This window comes from Magallana gigas, chromosome 8 (assembly GCF_963853765.1).
Source record: "Magallana gigas chromosome 8, xbMagGiga1.1, whole genome shotgun sequence".
In the NCBI taxonomy this organism is placed as follows: Eukaryota; Metazoa; Mollusca; class Bivalvia; order Ostreida; family Ostreidae; genus Magallana; species Magallana gigas.
In genome coordinates this window covers 823937-848102 of record NC_088860.1, presented here as the reverse complement: position 1 = coordinate 848102, position 24166 = coordinate 823937, and the positions used below count along the sequence as shown (strand labels likewise).

General features: G+C 36.8%; 2 protein-coding genes across 3 annotated transcripts; one reads left to right on the top strand and one right to left on the bottom strand.

Moving 5' to 3' along the window:
- The first annotated feature begins 5931 nt into the window (after positions 1–5931).
- LOC105347255 (stress-70 protein, mitochondrial) lies at positions 5932–12975 on the top strand. Of its 2 annotated transcripts, none has more exons than XM_011456234.4 (17): positions 5932–6118; positions 7005–7054; positions 7185–7454; positions 7543–7667; positions 8493–8566; positions 8689–8795; positions 8879–9041; positions 9164–9256; positions 9515–9724; positions 9872–9961; positions 10176–10313; positions 10562–10666; positions 10805–10922; positions 11098–11192; positions 11447–11539; positions 11666–11806; positions 12416–12975. In XM_011456234.4, the coding sequence occupies exons 1-17, from the start codon at positions 6023–6025 to the stop codon at positions 12515–12517; spliced, it is 2070 nt and encodes a 689-aa protein (XP_011454536.1). In that variant the 5' UTR covers positions 5932–6022; the 3' UTR covers positions 12518–12975. The 2 variants fall into 2 exon arrangements, with proteins under 2 accessions (XP_011454536.1, XP_011454535.1); XM_011456233.4 differs by having other exon boundaries at positions 7182–7454.
- A 5821-nt stretch (positions 12976–18796) lies between these two features.
- On the bottom strand, positions 18797–22089 carry LOC105347256 (protein TEX261). The gene is made up of 5 exons (XM_011456235.4): positions 21935–22089; positions 21612–21691; positions 20604–20757; positions 19733–19800; positions 18797–19272 (listed from the first exon to the last, which is right to left on the bottom strand). The coding sequence occupies exons 1-5, from the start codon at positions 22002–22004 to the stop codon at positions 19039–19041; spliced, it is 606 nt and encodes a 201-aa protein (XP_011454537.3). The 5' UTR covers positions 22005–22089; the 3' UTR covers positions 18797–19038.
- Positions 22090–24166: the final 2077 nt, after the last annotated feature.

Genomic DNA, 24166 nt, shown 5'->3' with positions numbered 1-24166 from the left:
TTTTCTTTTCTATGTATCAATTATGCGGTAGAGTCAGATTTACTATACACCAACATTTATTTGTGACGACTCAATTTCGCAATTAACCTGAGATAAAATGGTTCACGGCGACTAGGTTTCGCGACCTAGCCTTATCCTTATAAGTTTTGTTTTTACAATCATATGCCAAGGACTGGTCCACAGCGAAAAATAATCGCAATGATAAGGCTCTCGCGAACCTCACGAATATAAACTGTACATATGAATTAAAGTTGGTTTAACAGAATGCCGTTCCTTCCAGCTCTGGCTAGTCAGGGTTAACCATTTAGCTCAATCAGTAGAGTGCTGTGTTTGTATGCCAGAGGGCCTTAGTTCAAATCCCAGCAGAGTCGATATGTGTCTTAGCTGTTATGAAGGTACATGTATCTATAATCTGTGAGGGTACATATACAGTAAAACTTTGTTATCTCAAACTAGTTGAGACTGTTTAAAAACTTCGAAATATCTGAGTATTCTAGATATCAAAGGTAAAATACCTAAGATATTGGTGGTTGGGACTGACTAATCACTTTGACATATCCATTGTAATTGAGATATCAGTGTTTGAGATATCGAAGTTCAACTGTAGGTGGATTGGAATCCTCTGTGAGGGTATATGTATGTGGAATCCTCTGTAAGGGTACAAGTATGTGAATCCTCTGTGAGGGTACATGTATGTGGAATCCTTTGTGAGGGTACATGTATATAGAATCCTCAGTGAGGGTAAATGTATATGGAAGCCTCAGTGAGGGTACATGTTATTAATGTGGAAACCTCTGTGAGGTTACATGTATGTGGAATCCTCAGTGAGTGAGGGTACATGTATGTGGAATCCTTTGTGAGGGTACATGTATGCGGAATCATCAGTGAGGGGACATGTATGTGAATCCTCTGTGAGGGTACAAGTATGTGAATCCTATGTGAGGGTACATGTATATGGAATCCTCAGTAAGGGTACATGTATATGGACGCCTCAGTGAGGGTACATGTAATTAATGTGGAATCCTCTTTGAGGTTACATGTATGTTGAATCCTCAGTGAGTGAGGGTACGTGTATGTGGAATCCTCTGTGAGGGTACATGAATGTGGAATCCTCTGTGAGGGTACATGTATTTGGAATCAACTGTGATGGTACATGTATGTGGAATGCTCTGAGAGGGTACATGTATATGGAATCCTCAGTGAGGGTAAATGTATATGGAATCCTATATGAGGATACATGAATGTGGAATCCTAAGTGAGGGTACATGTATGTGGGATCCTCTTTGATGGTACATGTATGTGGAATCGTCTGTAGGGGTACATGTATGTGGAATCCTCTATGAAGATACATGTATATGGAATCCTCAGTGAGGGTCCATGTATGTGGAATCCTCTGTGAGGGTACATGTATGTGGAATCGTCTGTAGGGGTACATGTATGTGGATTCCTCTGTGAGGGTACATGTATGTGGAATCCTTTGTGAGGGTACATGTATATAGAATCCTCAGTGAGGGTAAATGTATATGGAAGCCTCAGTGAGGGTACATGTTATTAATGTGGAAACCTCTGTGAGGTTACATGTATGTGGAATCCTCAGTGAGTGAGGGTACATGTATGTGGAATCCTTTGTGAGGGTACATGTATGCGGAATCATCAGTGAGGGGACATGTATGTGAATCCTCTGTGAGGGTACAAGTATGTGAATCCTATGTGAGGGTACATGTATATGGAATCCTCAGTAAGGGTACATGTATATGGACGCCTCAGTGAGGGTACAAGTATGTGGAATCCTCTGTGAGGGTACATGTATGTGGAATCGTCTGTAGGGGTACATGTATGTGGATTCCTCTGTGAGGGTACATGTATGTGGAATCGTCTGTAGGGGTACATGTATGTGGATTCCTCTGTGAGGGTACATGTATGTGGAATCCTCTGTGAGGGGACATGTATATGGAATCCTCTGTGAGGGAACATGTACATGGAATCCTCTGTGAGGGGACATGTATGTGGAATCCTCTGTGAGGGTACATGTTATCAATGTGGAATCCCCTGTGAGGGTAAATGTTATCAATGTGGAATCCTCTGTGAGGGTACATGTATGTGGAATCCTCAGTGAGTGTAAATTTATATAAAATCCTAAATGAGGATACATGTATTTGGAATCTTATATGAGGGTACATGTATATGGAATTCTCTGTGAGGGTACATGTAAGTGGAAACCTCTGTGAGGGTACATGTATGTGGAAACCTCTGTGAGGGTACATGAATCTGGAATCCTCAGTGAGGGTACATGTATGTGGAATCCACAGTGAGGGTACATGTATGTGGGATCCTCAGTGAGGGCACATGTATGTGGAAACTTCTGTGAGGGTACATGAATGTGGAATCCTCAGTAAGGGTACATGTATGTGGAATCCTCAGTGAGGGCACATGTATGTGGAATCCTCAGTGAGGGCACATGTATGTGGAATCCTCTGTGATGGTATATGTATGTGGAATCCTCTGTGATGATACATATATATATAAAATCCTCTGTGAGGGTACATGTATATGGAATCCACAGTGAGGGTACATGTATATGGAATCCTCAGTGAGGGTACATGTATGTGGAATCCTCAGTGAGGGTACATGTATATGGAATCCTCTATGAGGGTACATGTATATGGAATCCTCAGTGAAGGTATATGTATGTGGAATCCTCTGTGAGGGTACATGTATGTGGAATCCTCTGTGAGGGGACATGTATGTGGAATTCTCTGTGAGGGTACATGTATGTGGAATCCTATGTGAGGGTACATGTATGTGGAATCCTCTGTGAGGGTACATGTATATGGAATCCTCAGTGAGGGTACATGTATGTGGAATCCTCAGTGAGGGTACATGTATGTGGATTCCTCTGTGAGGGTACATGTATGTGGAAGCCTCAGTGAGGGTACATGTATATGGAATCCTCTGTGAGGGTACATGTATATGGAATTCTCTATGAGGATACTTGTATATGGAATCCTCAGTGAGGGTACATGTATATGGAATCCTCTATGAGGATACATGTATATAGAATCCTCAGTGAGGGTACATGTATGTTGAATCCTCTGTGAGGGTACATGTATGTGAAATCCTCTGTGAGGGTACATTTATATAGAATCCTCTGTAAGGGTACATGAATGTGGAATCCTCAGTGAGGGTACATGAATGTGGAATCTTCAGTGAGGGTACATGTATGTGGAATCCTCAGTGAGGGTACATGTATGTGGAATCCTCTGTGAAGGGACATGTATGTGGAATCCTCTGTGAGGGTACATGTATGTGGAATCCTCTGTTAGGGTACATGTCTGTGTAATCCTCAGTGAGGGTACATGAATGTGGAATCCTCTGTGAGGGTACATGTATATGGAATCCTCAGTGAGGGTACATGTATGTGGAATCCTCTGTGAGGGTACATGTATGTGGAATCCTCTGTGAGGGTACATGTATATGGAATCCTCTATGAGGATACATGTATATGGAATCCTCAGTGAGGGTACATGTATATGGAATCCTCTATGAGGGTACATGTATATGGAATCCTCAGTGAGGGTACATGTATATGGAATCCTCAGTGAGGGTACATGTGTGTGGAATTCTTAGTGAGGGTACATGTATGTGGAATCCTATATGAGGATACATGTATATGGAATCCTCAGTGAGGGTATATGTATGTGGAATCCTCAGTGAGGTGACTTGTGTATGGAATCCTCTGTGAGGGTACATGTATGTGGAATCCTCTGTGAGGGTACGTGTATGTGGAATCCTCAGTAAGGTACATGTATTTGTAGAATCCTCAGTGAGGGTACATGTATGTGGAATCCTATATGAGGATACATGTACATATGAAATCCTCAGTAAGGGTACATGTATATGGAATCCTCAGTGAGGATACATGTATATGGAATCCTCAGTGAGGGTACATGTGTGCGGAATCCTCAGTGGGGGTACGTGTATGTGGAATCTTCTGTAAGGTACATGTATGTTGAATCCTCTGTGAGGGTACATGTACATGGAATCCTCTGTGAAGTGACATGTAAGTGGAATCCTCTGTGAGGGTACATGTATGTGAAATCGTCTGTTAGGGTACATGTATGTGGAATCTTCTATGAGGGTACATGGATGTTGAATCCTCTGTGAGGGTACATGTATGTGGAATCCTTTGTGAGGGTACGTGTATATGTAGAATCCTCTATGAGGGAACATGTATGTGGAATCCTCTGTGAGGGTACATGTATGTGGAATTTGCAGTAAGGGTACATGTATGTGAAATCCTCAGTGAGGATACATGTATATGTATAATGCTCTGTGAGGGTAAATGTATGTGGAATCCACATTGAGGGTACATGTAATGTAGAATCCTCTGTGAGGGTACATGTATATGTAGAATCCTCTGTAAGGGTACATGTATATGTAGAATCCTTTGTAAGGGTACATGTTTATGTAGAATCCTCTGTAAGGGTACATGTATATGTAGAATCCTTTGTAAGGGTACGTGTTTATGTAGAATCCTCTTTGAGGGTACATGTATATGTAGAATCCTCTGTGGGGGTACATGTATATGGAATCCTCTATGAGGGTACATGTAGAATCCTCTGTAAGGGTACATGTTTATGTAGAATCCTCTGTAAGGGTACATGTATATGTAGAATCCTCTGTAAGGGTACATGTTTATGTGGAATCCTTTGTGAGGGTACATGTATATGTAGAATCCTCTTTGGGGGTACATGTATATGGAATCCTCTATTAGGGTACATGTATGTGGAATCCTCTGTGATGATACATGTATGTGAAATCCTCTGTAAAGGAACATGTATGTGGAAGCCACTGTGAGGTTACATGTATGTGGAATCCTCAATGAGGGTACATGGATGTGGAATCCTCTGTGTGGGTACATGTATGTGGAATCCTCTGTGAGGGTACATGTATGTTGAATCCTCTGTGAGAGTAAATGTATGTTGAATCCACTGTGAGAGTACATGTATATAGAATCCTCAGTGAGGGGACATGTAATCTATGTGGAATTCTCAGTGAGAGGATTTGCACATAGAATCCTCAGTAAGGTACATGTATGTGGAATTCTCAGTGAGGATACATGTATGTGGAATCCTCTGTGAGGGTACATGTATATGGAATCCTCTGTGAGGGTACAAAAAAATTGTCTAGATTCGCTAAGAATAAAAAAAAGAAAGAGCTAAAAAACGGAGAAAAGAAAATGTGAAATAGAATTACAAAAAAGAAAATGACAAATGGTTTACTTGTTTATCTTGTTAAATTCGTTTTTTCAGATAATGTTCGTGCATGGATGATCCTTGGTAAGGCATTATAGGCGTAGGAACCAGGGGGATGACCTTTTTTGGCAAATCTATATATAACCATAACCAACCCCCCCCCCTTTTTTTTTCGCTTGTCAAAATTTTTGATAAGTCTCCCCCCCCCCCCCCCCCCCCCCCCCACTTTCAATTTGCTTCCGACGCGGAGAAGGATCTTATCTATATTCTCATTCACCACTGCCGCAATTACGTTCAGTGTGTAATGTGTATTCTGATATTACCAAAGACATATCAAATGTTATTTGTTTCTCTTTTATAACTTGAATTCGGTTGAATTTACTAAGAACCGAACTTACTTTGGACCGAATCAATGGGTTACCGTATTGACGAATTAACGAGAATCTGCTATTCAATTCGAGAATATTCTTGGAATGAATTGCATCATATAATAAAGTAGCTCTCCTTTGTGGTTACTAAAACTTTAATTTTTGTTTTGGGTATTCATTATTCTGATTTTCATATATCTTCTCAAAGTAAGCGTAATTTGTGTTTTGATGTCTTAAAGAATAAAACCCGTTTTATCCGTTAAAAGTTTTTTAGAAAATTTTACACCTACCGGTGAATATTTTTCCGGCGCATGCGTATCAATGTTTTAGCATTGTCAAACTTACATCACACGTGCTGGCAAGGGCAAAGAGAAGTTGAGCCGCAATTAATACAGAAAGATGTTGCTCTCTCCAAGAATAACGTTTAGATTTCTGGATCAGGGTTGCAGAATTCAGAATGTACGAAATCTGCACGCCAAATCAATGAAGAAACAGGTAATTTATAGAGTTTAAGCAATTGCGTAATGAAACTCACATGGTGCCGTTTGCACTCAAGAAACGCTCTTGCGGAGACATTCTAAGTTTGATTTGAGTTTTTCATGGTATATAAATTATGAATAGAACATTTATTTATTTTTCAATTACAGGCAACGTTTATTAAATGTTCATGATTGTAGCTTTCTGAATTTTGTCTTTGTACCTTGAAGTAATTTTGGCATCAGTGTGCTGTATCTGCAGCATACTGAAAAATCATGGAAATAACTGTTTAACATCAACATTTTCTGATGCGTAGTTAATTAAATGATACATTTATTGCTTGTATTTTATGCTGTTATGATAGGGAGGTATTACATCATGCTGAAAGAGCTGTAAGGTTACACAATGCAATCCTTACATAAGTATAATTTAGTAAAGATACTGTATGAGTTTAAGGGTCACAAGATGAATTTGAGCATTTTTTTTAACAGCCATTCAGGCAAAACTTCATATAACCATTGTAGATATTGACCTTCAATTCAATTATGTCTTGTCTTAAAAAGTTTCTCATTTTTTATTAGCTTTACTCTTGAAACAAATCACAAGTCTTGTGGCAATCACTCTTTGTGAAACTCGCTGTTGTATATCTCATTTATTTATCAATACAATGTTTTCCGTAACTTTTCTTGTCCATAAAACATCAGATTACACTTCATATGTAAGTTATGTGTTAGTCATTTACATAATTTGAACATTTTTGTTTAAGGCACTCCTTAGGTTAGCACAAAGTTAATTTACAGATTTTAACACGTGTAACTTAAAGCTGCAATTGTTTTATGTTGTATAAAGAGTTGAAATGTTACAGAGGAGAAAAGGTTGATAATATTTATCAATTGATTTGTAGATTCCCTTGCTGACCCTAAATGGAAGTCAGTCAATACAGAAGAGAAACAAGTGAGTAGTCATTGACTCAGACTGTTAACCTTGGAGATAATAAACCTTTTGAGCTAGGATGCCCATATCTTGCTATTTTATTTTTTTGCAATTAAATGTTGAACTTACAGTATATTCTTTTGTAAAGCAGTTCTGGAAAAGTTAAAGGTCAAGTGATTGGAATAGATTTGGGAACAACAAATTCATGTGTAGCTGTAATGGAAGGAAAAACTCCCAAAGTTCTGGAAAATTCCGAGGGATCAAGAACAACCCCTTCTGTCGTGGCGTTCACCAAGGATGGAGAGCGCTTAGTGGGGATGCCTGCCAAAAGACAGGCCGTCACCAATGCAGAAAACACATTCTCTGCAACAAAACGTCTGATTGGTCGCCGTTTTGAGGACGCTGAAGTCCAGAAAGACATGTAAGTGTGGTCAGAAGGTTGAACATTTAGAACTCTTATTTATGTTTCATCAGCCATGATCTTGAGTCATCTGTCCTTTTTGTTGCAGGAAGACTGCTTCCTTCAAGATTGTAAAGGCCACCAATGGTGATGCTTGGGTAGAGGCTCATGGGAAGATGTATTCCCCTAGTCAAATCGGTGCATTCGTCTTAATGAAAATGAAGGAGACAGCTGGTTAGTATACACAAGGCAGATACATTTTATATCTAAATGATGTTAAAGGTAACATCCCTGGTCTAGACAAGAGTTGATGATGATGTTATTTGCTACTCTTGACAGCCCGGTTGACGAAAATCAAACACCAAGTGTACTGAGACTCTTGTCTAGACCGATTTGTGGGGTCAAGGTAAATTAGATGATCCTCTATACAATGGATTCATCATTGTCATTTAAGCACCAAATTTTTATTGGAATAAAGATTGTACATCATTTTACTAAAATGGTTCACAAAATAACCTATTTATCAAGAATTTATTGCATATTTATACTAATTAATATTTGGATAACCACATGAACAAAATGAATCAGATTTAAAATTGTTCTAAAAGTATTCAACTTTCAGTTAAAATATTTATTTATATTATATTTAAACATTGATTTTTAAGCAAAAAAACTCAATAAAAGAACTGTTGAATACAACATGAGAGTAACTGAAAATTATTGATGTTAAGGATGTCTGGGATAAACAAGAGGTCATTAAACATTATTCGGACACTAAATTTCACAAAAGATTATTATTTGGTATTTATTACAGACAATTTGACTTGAAAATTTATTTTGAATGCTAATTCAGACCAGAGTATAAATTGCACATCATTTTGATTTTAAATTTAAATGCTGAACTGCAGGATGAGGTTAATGATGACTATTTGCTACTCTTGATGTCACACTGATGTCAACTATCACCATTTTCTGAGATCTCATCTGTAGTGTATGATACAATCCTATGTACTCGCTAGAAAGAGCAGCTGTAATCTGTGCATTCTGTTTGTGTTGTAGACAATTACCTCGGACAGAAGGTCAAGAACGCAGTCATCACAGTTCCTGCTTATTTCAACGACTCTCAGAGACAGGTAAGAAATAAAGCTCAATGAATAATGTCATACTTCTACCATAAAAAGAAACTATTTATAAATAGAGGTATAAAAAAAAAAGGCTTCTGAAAGTATTAAGAGCCATTTTTCTTTTATTTCAGGCCACAAAGGATGCTGGTCAAATTTCTGGATTAAACGTGCTGCGAGTCATTAATGAACCAACAGCTGCCGCTCTGGCCTATGGCATGGACAAGACAGACGACAAGCTGTGAGTGTCTCTTCTCTCTCTCTCTCTCTCTCTCTCTCTCTCTAATGAATATGTTCACTGAATAAGAATGTTTGTGATTTCAGCATTGCTGTATATGATTTGGGAGGTGGAACTTTCGACATTTCTATTCTGGAGATGCAGAGGGGCGTGTTTGAGGTGAAATCAACTAATGGGGACACTTTCCTCGGTGGTGAGGATTTCGACAATGCCTTGGTCACATTTTTGGCCAATGAATTCAAACGCGATGTAAGTGTATTGATTATTCTTTGAAAATGATTTGGATTTATATTCTAATTATTAGGAATGATTTTTGTATCATATTTGTTATATCCTTGGAATTGTCATTCAACATGTAACTCTCATTACAGCAAGGGCTTGATGTAACCAAAGACAACATGGCTATGCAGAGATTGAGAGAAGCAGCAGAGAAAGCCAAGATAGAGCTCTCATCAAGCATGCAGGTAGGAATAAAAATACAGACTATAATAGAAATTTACTTTCTTAAAACACTTGTTTAGTAACAGATCCAAAGTCTGTCAAATTCCCGGTCGCCTTTAATGGCTTCTGGGGCCAAATCTTTGGTAAAGGAACCAGATAAATAATTGCAGCATTTGTTTGTGATGGCAGAGGGCTTCAATTAAATCTGAACATTCCTTAGTCTAAATGCCTTAGATCTCCTGATTAGGTGGGCATGTTGTAGAGCTATTGTTTGATTGTAGACTGACATCAACCTCCCCTACCTGACAATGGATGCCACAGGACCCAAACACATGAACATGAAACTGACCCGAGCCAAGTTTGAGGGGATTGTGGAGAGTTTGGTGAAGCGGACGGTCGGACCGTGTCAGAAGGCTATGAGTGACGCCGAGGTCAAGAAGTCCGACATTGGCGACGTCATCCTCGTAGGAGGAATGACTCGTATGCCCAGGGTACAATTTCATTCCTTCCCTTTTCTTTTTAATTATGTTGATGTTTATTGGTAGCTTTTGGCATGCATGGTTTTTCACTTCTTTAACAATCAATAGAAATATTTAACTATCTATCGAAATATTTTTGATTTTTTTTTTTCCATTCAGGTGCAAGCATTGGTACAGGAAGTATTTGGTAGAGCACCAGGAAAGTCGGTCAATCCGGATGAAGCTGTTGCCATGGGAGCAGCCATTCAGGTAAGCATTAGGCGTCAAAATCTATCAATGATGCACAAATCTTGTTCAGTGTAATGTTATACAAATATTGACTGGGTTGAGGGTAGCATTGATTATGTTAGTCCGTTAGGGGTGAAATATTACCTGATGTAAAGCCTTTAATTTCCAACTCCTAGACCGGGATGTATATGTTATGATACCCTGGTGTACTGACATCGAGTGTGGCTATTTACAGGGAGGAGTTTTGGCAGGAGACGTAACTGATGTCCTTCTGTTGGACGTCACTCCGCTGTCGTTGGGTATTGAGACTCTTGGAGGCGTGTTCACAAAACTGATTGACAGAAATACCACCATCCCCACAAAGAAATCTCAGGTAAACGAAAACCTTCGTGTAGAGCTGAAAAATTTCGTAAGATTTTACAAGAAAACATTCATCTCTTTTATTTGCATTATTGTTGAAATCTAGAGAATTTCCTTTTCTATTTCCACATTATCATTAAACATACTACATTTATAGACTAAACAATATGAGAGCCTTGTCTATTTCTGTTTGCATTTTTATGCGATTTTAAGTTTGGTATTGCTGTATTCTTGATCTTGATGGACATTCTAACTGTTTAGGTTTTCTCAACGGCTGCTGATGGACAAACCAGTGTGGAGATCAAAGTTTGTCAAGGGGAGAGAGAGATGGCCGCCGACAACAAGCTCCTCGGCCAGTTTATGTTGGTAAGAACAGCTGAAAGCCATTCAACATCTGTTCTCTGAAATTAATCCTTGATATATTAATAAAGGTCATATTTTGACCTTAAAGGTCACTCAGAATTAAATTTGATTATGACATTGATTCATCAATCTGTCTTGTAGGTTGGAATTCCCCCTGCCCCTCGTGGAGTCCCTCAAGTTGAAGTGACTTTTGACATTGACGCTAACGGCATTGTAAATGTATCTGCTAGAGACAAGGGAACTGGAAAAGAACAGCAAAGTAAGTAACAAAAAGAGTAGAGAGTTTCTGAAGTCCTAACTGAGGTTTAGTGAGTACTTTGACATTTATCCTTGTATAGGTAGAGAAAATTAATTATATTAAGCTTCTTTAAATAAAATAAATACCTGTGCATACATACTTGTGCCGTGTGTAACACAACTTCCTGTCATTGTAGTCGTGATCCAGAGTTCTGGAGGTCTTAGCAAGGAGGAGATCGAGAACATGGTGAAGAACGCAGAGAAGTACGCTGCTGAGGACCATGTCAGAAAGGTCAGAGGTCAATCCGCATATATAAGCTCATTGTTGGTTTACTTATTGGTTAAATTTTAAAAAGAAAATGCAGGGAGTGAAATGAGATGTTAGAGCTACGGTAAGAATATTAGATTGCTCTTGTTGATGAAAGGTCAGAGCCATTTGGCTTTGATTTACCGTAAAGAAGAATTACAGAAATTATTGAAAAGTTAAAAATATTTCAGTTCAGAAAGAAATAACTTTCAGTGAATACTTTTATTATTTTGACACAGGAAAGAGTAGAGGCAGTAAACCAAGCCGATGCTATTATTCACGACACAGAATCCAAACTGGAAGAATTCAAGAGCCAACTCCCAGAGGAGGATGTAAGACAATTGTTCACATTGTATCTCTAGATATTGTCATAAAAACTCTAGGTATTCTGAAAATTGTTTGCCTAATAGACAGTATCAAGGAACTAGTATACTTTAATTATGACTTTTATTATGCAGGCCAATAAACTGCGGGAACAAATTGCCGGAGTGAAGGAGCTGATCGCCAAGAAGGACCAAGTAGAAGTAGAGGAGCTGAAACAGGCGACCTCTAACATGCAGCAGGCCTCCCTCAAAGTGTTCGAGCTGGCTTACAAAAAGGTCAGTGCTTAGTGCTCAATTTATTGTCCAGTATGACTGCTATCTCAATTTATTGTCCAGTATGACTGCTATCTCAATTTATTGTCCAATATGACTGCTATCTCAATTGATAAATTCAAATATTGGGAGATAGCCTACTTTGGTTTCATTAATATTCAAGGGTATCAATTTTCGTGGATAAAGTGAAAATCAGTTTCAAGAATGCAATATTCGTGACCCTATCAATACAAAATGTTAATAGAAATTGCACTTCTACGAACACTTAATTTAGAGGATCAACTTGATAACGAAATCCACAAAATTTGGTATTCAACGAATATTGATGAAACCAAAGTATTAAAAGAATAGTATTTCATAGCTTAATTTGAATATGGCTTTAATTTCAGTAGTTAAACTTTGTCTAGCATAGACAATATTTATCTATAGTGTAGGTAGATTCCAATGGCGGAGCAAATGTTAGTTAATTTATCTACTTCATCTTATTATGGTAAACAGATCAATGATGTTTTGTCTCTGGGCTTTAGTTGTAAACTTCACTAAATCTATGAGATGTAGTTATACTTTCTAAAGTCTAAACTTGGTTGTGACCTTGATTTCATCCTTCCACAGATGTCCGCCGACAGGGAAAGTCAGAGCGGATCCTCATCAAGTGAAGACAGTGGCTCATCAGAATCTAAAGACGAACAGGAAAAGAAGGAGGAGAAGAACTGAGAAAACTAGAACAAACTGTGTGAGTGTGATAGTATGAGAGAAGACATTGAGGAGGGTCAGGGTCAGACAGCTCTGTGACACACCCACCGCCAGGGTCAAGGTCAAACCCTCAGTGAAAACATTGAGGTCATCCATTTCTCCACTTGGTTGAGGAGTTTCCATCTTCATGTGTGTGGACACTAGTGGAGGGCTGTCGACTCTGATCGTGATTTATGATGTCTATTACTGTACATAGGGAGTCAGCACAGAGCTCCATCAACCATTCTGTGCAGGCATTCGCATTCAGAACTGAAATGATTATTCATCCTAGAAATATCATGCATTTTACATTTTAGTTTGATAATCAGCCATGCTTGGAAATAATTGACAGTGAAATCTTAAAAATAGTGATGTTTTTGTGTCAGACTTTTATGTATATCTGTACATATATTATGTGATATTAAATTAAGTAAAAATGACCAGAAAGAGTGCTGTTTTATTTTCATCCCAACGAAAAAGCATTGTCAAGTGAACTTTTGTTTGTGCTGACTTACAGGGTATGGTCACGATTTTGGTCAAAAATTAATTTTCCGATTTGAATGTTTACAATGCATCAGTTGGGCATTCTAAATAGGTAACCAAAATTTGAGTGTCATTTGTTGAGTTACAAAGCTCACAAATCTTTGCCATGTAAACAAAGCTTTTGTTTACATTTTGAATGTTGAAGTGAAAATTCCAATTCTAGACCTAAAATGAATATGTTAAACGTTAGGAACTCTTTATCTATGTTTAAAATGAATACGAAGATAGAAAATTCAGCTTAAAAAATAATTTTTTATTGGTATATTGAACGTATGTAAACAAAAACAGGGCACGAGCCTTGTTTACATGACACAGATTTGTTAGCCCTGTATCTTGCTTAAAACTTAAAGACTGATTCTCAAAGAACTATATATGAGAAGAGTTTTTGGCCCCCATAATTCACCATTTTTTAAAGTCTTTCGGGTACAATAAAATGTTATGTTATAATTTAGAAGAGTTGATATAATATATATTTTTACATATTTGTTTGATTTATTTGCACTCACTTGCAGTATATGAGGTCAGAAGTGACGCTATTTCTATAATTCAATCAAAATTAGTAGAAAATTGACATTTTTCTTATCTTTTTACGAATGGGAAATATAGAGTGCATGCTTGAACCAGGACAATTTTTTTGTCACTTATTAGACTTGGCTATATACATCTGTGATTAAAATATTTTGTTGGTTCAAGCATGCGCTCTATGTTTCCTGAAAGAAAAACTGCTTGAAAACAAGCTTTTTGTATGCTAAAATGCAAAAATGGTGGGAAAAGGTTGTCTTTACAATGCCGTGTTTCTAAATTGTGGGCACTTGAATCAAAATGAACATTAAGTTTAAACATCACATATATATCTGTACAAAGAATTACAGTAAAATAATGATATTCCTTTTAGGGGGCCATTTTAGGCCCATACCATATATAGTCCTTTAACTTGACCATTAGAATGTATTCCTTAAGCATTGTAAATAATAAAAACAGAAAAATAAAATTTGACCAAAATCGTGACCATGCCCCTTTAATTTCACACCTTTGATTTCGATGATTTAAAGCAGTAATTTACCAGATAATAACCGACTTGTAGCAAATAATATTTCAGTCAACATGTAGATATTCTGGACAATTAAACCCTTTCTTAATAGTGAACCAGACACAACTTGTCAGGTCAACAGAGGGTTTTCCTGTCTTTCCAAACTAAACCTTGGTATAAAGTTAGAGCAAGGAAGTTCTTACTTTGAATGTAAGAAATGTAAATCATTTAACTGGCAATGATCAAAGGTACCACAAGTATTTGACAAAGCTGAAATGATTTTCATTTGAAGAAGATAACAAGAAGTATGGGAGCCTAATGCTAGCTTGTATAAATTAAAACACTTCTGTGTTAACGGATCAGTCTTAATGTATTATAAATGTTTGGATGGGCTTTTTGTTTCTTAATAGGCTAGGCTACCAAACAGATCAGGGGTAAAAAAATATTCAATATATCAATCATATTTATTCAATCTCAGAAAATAGTTTTCCCGACCAAGTTTCTGTCACTTTATTTTTTTGGAAAGAAATAATTCATAACCCTGACAATGATAGTATATAATGGCTTTAAAGCGGCATTACACAAATATTTATACCCCCCGCATACGAAGTTTGGGGAGGTATATAGGAATCACCGTGTCCGTCTGTCTGTGCAATCGTGTCCGGTCCATATCTTTCTTATGGAGAAACATTGGAAGTTCTTACTTCACACAAAGATTGCTTATGACCTAAGGGTGTGTCATGACCTTGACCCAAGGTCATTCGGGCAAGGTCAAGGGCAGAAAAAATACAAAATTCGTGTCCAGTCCACATCTTTCTTATGGAGAAGCATTGAATGTTCTAACTTCACACAAATATTGCTTATGACCAAAGGTCATTTGGAAAAATACACGCATTATGATTTTTATCTTAGTGGGGGGTATGAATTGTGAGCTTGCTCACAGTACCTCTAGTTCATACAAAAAACATCAAAACAAATATAAGTAAGATAATATGTCTGCATGACTTGGTGCGTTACAGGACCGACGATATATATCCAAACAAGAGGCCCAAGGGCCACATCGCTCACCTGAGGAACAATAGGTATAATAAAATCAGCTTAATGGAGTCATAATTAATACAAACTGTCTGGACAAAGTACAATAATACATGTAGATCCTGTATAAATAAAATCCATTTTTCCACTGGATATTCTTATGTTTGTAATCATTAGTCCCTTTTCTAACAGGATGATTTTATAGTCAAATCATATGTTGAGTATTGCAGTTCTCAAAAAGATCCTTAACAATAGTTTATATATATGGGATATAAACCTACATCAAACTCTGAACCTTCTTGTAAAGCCAAAGAATTGTCCTGAGGCCAAAGTCTTAACAATTATAAAGAATCATCTGGCTGATTAGTTTCTGAGAAGAAGATTTTTAAAGATTTACTCTATATATTGTGGCCCCATTGTGGCCCCATCCTACCCCCGGGGGTCATGATTTTCACAACTTTGTATCTACACTACCTGAGGATGCTTCCACACAAGTTTCAGCTTTCCTTGCTGATTAGTGTCTGAGAAGGAGATTTCTAAGGATTTACTTTATATATTCTTATGTTAAACTTCGAACCCCCATTGTGGCCTCATCCTACCCCCGGGGGACATAATTTTCACAACTTTGTATCTACACTACCTGAAGATGCTTCCACACAAGTTTCAGCTTTCCTGACTGATTAGTTTCTGAGAAGAAGATTTTTAAAGATTTACTCTATATATTCCTATGTAAAAGTTTGACCCCCCCCCCCCCCCATTGTGGCCCCATCCTACCCCCGAGGGTCATGATTTTCACAACTTTGTATCTACACTACCTGAGGATGCTTCCACACAAGTTTCAGCTTTCCTGGCTGATTAGTTTCTGAGAAGAAGATTTCTAAGGATCTACTTTATATATTCTTATGTTAAACTTCGAACCCCCATTGTGGCCCCACCTTATCCCTGGGGGTCATGATTTTCATAACTTTGAATTTACACTACCTGAGAATGCTTCCACACAAGTTTCAGCTTTCCTGGCTGATTAGTTTCTAAGAAGAAGATTGTTACTTCATTGTGGCCCCATCCTACCCCCAGGGGTCAAGATTTTCACAACTTTGAATCTACATTACCTGAGGATGCTTCCACACAAGTGTTAGCTTTCCTGGCTGATTAGTTTCTAAGAAGATTTTTAAAGATTTACTCTATATATTCATGTGTTAAACTTCGACCCCCCATTGTGGCCCCACCCTACCCCCCGGGGTCATGATTTTCACAACTTTGTATCTACACTACCTGAGGATGCTTTCACACAAGTTTCAGCTTTCCTGGTCTTATGGTTCATGAGAAGAAGATTTTTGAAAATTTCTCGAAAATTTTCATAAATTCCTAATTATCTCCCTTTGCAAAAGGGCGTGGTCCTTTATTTTCACAACTTTGAATCCCCTTAGGCTAAGGATGCTTTGTGCCAAGTTTGGTTAAAATTGGCCCAGTGGTTCTTGAGAAGATGTTGAAAATGTGAAAAGTTTACAGACAGACTGACAGACGGACAGAAGGACGGACGACAGACAAAATGTGATCGGAATAGCTCAATTGAGCTTTCAGCTCGGTGAGCTGAAAAAGCATTCAGTGCTTATATATGCAGTAAACAAAAGGACACAGAATCTCACACATGATAATCTTTATTTATCATTGCTATTTTAAAAACTTGAAAAACTCCTACATGCAAAATAATTTATCTAGGCAAACATTTACACACTAAATTAAATGCACATTCCCTCAAGCATGTTTTATAATGGGCAATCATTTGTCTCACCTTTTAGGTAAACATTGTCTCGGTCAGAGTACGTTATGCAGGTTAGTTTGATATACAGATAATTTTAGCTTATTCTGGTGATTAATATCAACAACATAAATCTGAAGAAAATTTTATGCTGGGTAAACTTAAACAGAGGATACAAGGTAATACTGAAATAACAATAATTTATCATCAAATATATGGCATACCGTAATCTCTCCTATCATAACTTGCAAAATTTTGCACCAACCAAAATAACCAGCTAAAGTTATTCGATGAACCTTCATGAAAACATCACTGATATAAAACCAACGACACAATTTTATGTAAATAAGCATATAACATTAATTATACAGGCACAGAGTATGCTCTGTAATTGAATGAATCAAACTCAAAATGTATGAAAGAAAATTCCAAATTGAACACAAATTACAGACATCCTAAGGCCATAGAATTACCGATAGCTTGTGAAAACAGTATCTAAATAACAATTTGATGAGTGATTCTTTTCTGAATGAAAGGCACGTATACATAACATCCGAGTGGTACACCACACATAAAACAGACAAACTAGGAGTTGGCAGAATACTCGGTATATCAGAATTAGAAATGAAATAGCAAGACTCCAAAGCAAGTACTTAGAAAAATACTCAGAATTACAGAATTGGAAATAAAAAAGCAAGATGACCAAAGTAACCACAAAATCTTAGAAACCAGCATTTAGCTTTTTACGCTCACTTACAAGCTCTGGGATTTTGTTCAGACAAAAAAAATTGTACTGCAACCACCACATATTATTTTCTTTTGCTTCTATCCACCACATTAAGTTAAATGCTAGAAGGACTGGATGCTTCCAAAACTACATAACTACATTAAGACATCTCAGAGTGAACTAATTATACATGTATCCAGGATGTGAAATTAACCCACATTAACATTTAACCATTTGTTCGCATTTTTAAAAAATTATATAAATCTAAACAATTGAGATCAGATATACCGAAAAAGTAAGAGTTCCATCAGGGAACTAACACAACACAGGTTGGTATCACAGTTGTTGATTATGGAGACAAACAGTACGCCTGGGCTGTGTTTTACAAAAGAACTTACGACTTACGACCAGATTAATGAATGCTAATTAATCACAAACTAATAAATAGTTTAATCTCAAGGCTGTAAAATATTATTATGAACATCAGAGTAGTTGTATAAATAAAATTATGTCGTAAGTTCTCTTGAAAACGCAGCCCTAACTGTTACATAATCTATTAATGAATGATTCAGTAGCACAAGTATTAAAATGAATGAGAATACAAATAACTCTGAAATCTTTTCTATCATTTTCAATCCATAAATCTTTGTTGCCATAGTGATTTAAATGTACCATAACCTGGATTAATTTACTCATGTTTTAGTTGTTATATCAGACATTCTATTTCCTAAAAGATAGACCCTTTTCTTTATTTATAAACAAAATACCGATACCATTATAGTAAACCTTGTTTAGTACAAATACAGATACAGTGAAATCATAGATATAGTAAAATCCTGTTGGGTCATCGTCAATGAAAATTCTCTAACAAAGAAATAGTCTTATTAAAGCGACTGATACCAAATGCTTTGTAACATCTTTTACCTTAGATTAACTCAGAGATTTAATTAACCCAGCTAGATCAGACAACTCTGATACAGACACAAGAACCCCTGACACTGTGGGGAAGATTAGTCTCATGGATTATCACCAATACTCATAAATTCTGGTGAAAAAATCCCTAAAATGCACAAATCAACATGCATCATGAACACAGTTCCTCTCAGTAACTCTGTGCGTTCAACATGAGGTTCAGTAAATATCAAGTAACATTCATATAATACAGGTAGTTCTTTCAATTTTTGATAATTACAATTTTACAACTTAGAAATTATCTCTTAACAACTTGTTTTTGGTAATACATAAAGGTATGAGTGTACATCATATTTGCGTCATGTAAGTATTTGCACTTTCCCAAGCAAGAACAACTCTCAGAATTGTGTTGCACACAATCATTGTTCATTTTTTCTAAGATAAACATTCTTGGCGATTCCGATTCGAAGGTCCAGTAGATACAGGAAGGGCACCTGCTAATACTGTTTCCGTACCCTCTGTGGCAAAATGCTATCCTGGGCGTACTTGAAAAACGAGAGCAGTCCGTATTTCTTTCCTTTCTTTTTAAAATAGTTACTGACTACATCACTTTCCTCAGAAGAACTCACTCGAGTCCCCGTGGTCGTGGGTAAAACATTCTCATTGGCCGACAGAGAAATAAAGAACGCAAATGGGACGAGCCACAGGCAGATGGTGAAATAGGCAAGAACCTGAAATCAGAATAATGTCAAATATTTAATTCATTGATTCAGATGCATTAATTTTTTTCTTGATTCTTAATAAAACAAAGATAATGATTTTTGTTCTGAAGTACAACTCAGTTACATTAAGTTAGTTGACTGATGAAGGATATTGACTTTAAAAACTATTCCATGCAAGTATGTATAGTGAATATAATAAATCTGCTTTACAGCAGCGAAAAATTTCAACAAAATAGAAGAATGATGTTTATTTACATGTATTTTACTGGTTCATGTACATTTTGAAAAATTTACATGTAACCATGTAAAATAGATTTTTACAAACTTCATGTATTAATAAATATTCAAGTTTACAGCATCTTTCACATTATATGTATAACCAAGCTTTTGAATGAAAGCTTTGTAGCTCTGCTTTAAAACATGGCTAACACATTGGTCTCTGATAAATGTACATTGTAGCACCACTTACATCTGAGAAAGGATGCCACACGGTGGAGAAGTAGGAGAAAGCCAGGTAGTGATTGATGACCACCGCCACTGTAAACAACAACAACAACAGGTCACTGTAAACAACAACAACAGGTCACTGTAAACAACAACAACAGGTCACCGTTATAAATTGTAAACAACAATAAACAGGTCACCGTTAGAAATGGTTCTCAACTAGTGTATTAGTCATGTCATGAGTGGTCAATAATAAATCTATACAAATTATATATACTTATGAAAATACTCATATCATACCGGTAGTATTTAGTTACCATACTTCTAGACCAAATCGTGTGGTCAATTCAACCTATCATTATAATCCTCATAACAGTAAGATTTAATAAAGGATACTTGTATCTGAAAACAGGTCATGTGTAGAGGATCAACTTTAAGATCTCTCTCCTTTTGTTTTCAAAGCTCTTAAACAAGGGTGATAACTGATAGCTCCCTCTCAATTCTAGTAAAAGGGTAACATCACACTTTCACTAGACTTAGGTCTGATACCGAGTATTCACAGGGTTTTTTTTAATAGCTTAGATTAGGTTAGATTATTGGAGTAGTTCATGGACTTGTAAACAATATCCTAACAATTTTCTAAATTGATTCTATAATAGTCTCCTTGCAGTTTGATTTTGATGTCTCCTATGTAAACAGTTCATAACTTTATATATGGATTGGGAATTTATATTTTAAGTTCTGCATGAATAGTATTTAGCAATGGAGACAAGAAAGTATGATCTCAATCAAAAACTTGTTTTTTACACAAAAATAAATACCTGTATTTCTTATATCCCTAAATATAGAAGTTGGTGAATGCTATTAAATGAATAAATAAACATAACTTTACTTACCACATGAGGTCAAAAATGAGGGAGATGTTAGCTCAAAATATGGAAAGTTTTGTAGAACGAAGAAATAGGAAATGTTGCCGACCAGCCCTAGTAGAACCATAGACAGGGGCAGGTCCTCGAACAGCAGGAGCCCGATGAATATCACCGTGGTTCCCTGAAAACACCACGTTTACATGAAATACTTATAATAGTTAAATGTATTCATCATATCAATTAGATGATTGGAGGAAAGATTCCTCCGAATTATCTTATTATGCATGTACTCTGGCCATATTTGAGACAATTGAATTTACGGTACATGCTTTATTTCCCATGTTTACTGGTATATGTTAGATTAAGATAATTTTCACTGTCTCTTGTTTATCATTTGATGTATAAATGTGACAGGGATATTCTATATTTACAGGGACACAAGATTTCTCACATACATGGTTATTGTCTTAAAATTCAAATAATATTTGGAGGAGAGTAAAAAAAACGGTGACGGTCAGACCGGTTCGAATACCGGCACCAGATAGCTCAGTTGGTAGAGCACCTGACTAGAGATTCAGGGGGCCCGGGTTCGAAACCCGGTCTGGTCCGTTATTATTTCTCCCATCCCGTTACAGCAGGAACATGCCTGGTGGTTTCTCATATACCCCCCCCCCATCCCTTCCTCTCCAACAAGATACTTTAGTTTATAACTTTGAAGCTGCAACCATGGCAAAGACTGTAACAACATGAACAAGGTATTACTGTAAATAATGACTCAATGCTTTTGAACATATCTTATGATTATTGATGAACTAGGTTATTTACGGTATTGGCATAGACCAAACATAGCTTTGATATATACTTGGTGTCATTTATTTAGTCAATGCAAGGGATGGTTGCAAGAGATACTATTTACTAACTCGTTGAATAGATCTCTGGTGGCGAAGTGTGTATCTCAATCAAGCCAAAAACTTATTTTACAGATTAATATCACTTTACTGTATATTTAAAATTCTGTCTCAGTCTCATACTCACTATCAGCATAGATTTGATAATTTTTGCTGTAAGTACTGTGTATTCTTCAACTAATTCCGCCAAGTAAAACAGCCCAGCAGCTACAAAAGATCCATTAAATGATGATCAATACACATTGAAATAAAATCTTATCAGAAAAATGTCCATAAAATGACGGAGAACTAAATCCAGGCTACAATTTAAATGTCATATGTCAATTTAAATGGTGCAGTTAACCTGAATTGTTTATGACAAAAAACGTCAACCGATGGCTGAGAAAATTCGAACTTGAAATAAAACGTATTATGGGATTTTTTGCGATTTTTAAAATTTTTAGAACTTACCCACTGACAACGTGATAACACATATCTGTACAATAAGAGCAATCCAGCTAAGTATGTACATAAACCACATGGTAAATGAATTTAGTGATACCGGGTGGATTTCTTTTTGTAATTATCTCCCCCTGAATGGTTTACAATTAAGTCGTACATTGAATGAGTCTATTAATATTTGACTTGCAATGCGTAAGAAAGGAAAAAACTTGTACACTTGGATGTGATGTTCAGTTGTTAACTTTAGTTACTCTTCATGTCCTATACACGTAAAAAGGTAAAATAGAATAGTAAATAATTTAAAAAAAATTGATTGATTTATTATGCGTGAATCCCCGATGCACAGAATCACTGAAATGCCGTGGGTAGTGTTACCCATTAAAACAATGCTGACAAGGAAAAAAAGATTTTGACGGTAAGATTTATGGTCAGGGTAACCCGGTTAGGGTTAGAAAAGATTGATGGCTTTAAAAGGATATATCGGACATAATACACGTATGCACTTGAATTTATGGAATCATTCTTTTAGTATTATGAGGTGATAATTTGTTCGGGGCATGGTCAAATCCAAGGGCTTTATGAAAGATTTAATCACGTTCCGACCGAAATTATCTCCTCATAATTTTCATACGTAAACAATAAATTATATCACTGCTGATGTACATAAGTACGTACGTTAGCTAAAAGAAACAGCCAAATGTCTCGTGAGACTTCGAGTCTGACATCATCATGAATTTTTCGTGCCGTCCGTGATTTTTCTTAATTCGCTATAGGTTTCGACTAATCGATAAACAGGGCGTGTCAATTTCAGTCCTGTCAGTTTCAGCTGCTGTATATTTCGACCAATCGATAAACGGGGCGTGTAGATTTCAGCCTGGCTGTTTCTATAGAGATATGAATTAACTAAAAGTTTCCGTAAGAAATAGAGGGAATGTTGGCACATATAATGCGCACGTAATGATAAATCTCAGACTTGTCAAACCACAAACACATTCCTCATTCCAGTATCACTACCACTTTGTAATAAACACCATGACACAGAGATCTTTGACCTTTTACGCACCTAACTGTATTTGGTACATGGCAATTCCTCATACCTCATGACGACGACGACGACGATGATGATGATGATGATGATGACACTGATGATGATTAATGTTTCAGATGATGACTGTGAACAGTGCGGTATAAGTATGTATGGTGCAAAAGAAGTGACTCAATATTGTTAATCTCTTTGCCACACCGTGTTGTAGTCGTATATTGTATAAAGTTTAGAAACAGCTGCACATGCAGAGACAACAATAAACATTTATTCAGGGACGTATATATGCGTCCATAATTCATTGCATAATGGTGATCAAATACGTTCGGGCGTGATCAAATCTAACATACACCACTTCGGACTTCATTGGAAATGATCACCCCTACCGTATTTTATCACCTCATATAACACTCCTATTCCTTGTTCCTTAACTAAAGACGATATGCATGGCCTATTAGGGGCGACGATATATACGAGGAAGGACGTCCAATTGTATAGGGGGGCGTTATATACGAGGAAGGACGTCGAATTGTATAGGGGGACGTTATATACGATAAGGGCGACAATGTGTATGGAGGCGTCGTTATAAACGATGAAGGACGTCAATATGTATAGGGGCGACGATAAATACAATAATTGAGGATAATAGGTATAGGTATACAATATATATGAGAAAGGACAACAATATTTAAAACGGGGCGACATTGGGGGGGGGGGGGGGGGGGGCGACACTTTATAAGGAATAAGGAATCATTCTTTGAGTATTATGAGGTGATAATTTTAATCGGGGCGTGATCAAATCCAATAAAGCCCGAAGGGCTTTATGATAGATTTGATCACGCCCCGACCGAAATTATCACCTCATAATATATTCAAAGGATGATTCCTTATTACTTATATTTATATAATTTTTAGTCATCATACGATTTAAAAATATTTAAATATAAATAAGCAAACCCCGCTGGCGCCTCAATTTGGCGTCATTTGTATTATGGGTTATATTGTACAAAATCGATACGTAGTGTTATCACAGGCAAAGACACTGGAAAATGTAAATATATATATATATACGTAACGATGAAGGACAACGATATGTATAGGGGCGACAATATATACGTTAAGAACGATATGACAATAACAAATAAAGATACACCCGGCGACATATAAACTAGGGAAGGAATGAGATACAAATGGGCTAA

What these genes read in the sequence shown, in the direction of transcription:
- LOC105347256 (XM_011456235.4), bottom strand. Translation starts at nt 22,004, where the DNA reads ATGTGGTTTATGTACATACTTAGCTGGATTGCTCTTATTGTACAGATA. An exon ending in TTATCAAATCTATGCTGATA is followed by an intron (nt 20,758 to 21,611) that starts GTGAGTATGAGA and finishes TGGTGTTTTCAG; the next exon opens with GGAACCACGGTGATATTCAT. An exon ending in TGTGGCATCCTTTCTCAGAT is followed by an intron (nt 19,273 to 19,732) that starts GTAAGTGGTGCT and finishes TTCTGATTTCAG; the next exon opens with GTTCTTGCCTATTTCACCAT.
- LOC105347255 (XM_011456233.4), top strand. Translation starts at nt 6,023, where the DNA reads ATGTTGCTCTCTCCAAGAATAACGTTTAGATTTCTGGATCAGGGTTGC. An exon ending in TCAACGACTCTCAGAGACAG is followed by an intron (nt 8,567 to 8,688) that starts GTAAGAAATAAA and finishes CTTTTATTTCAG; the next exon opens with GCCACAAAGGATGCTGGTCA. An exon ending in TCGAGCTGGCTTACAAAAAG is followed by an intron (nt 11,807 to 12,415) that starts GTCAGTGCTTAG and finishes ATCCTTCCACAG; the next exon opens with ATGTCCGCCGACAGGGAAAG.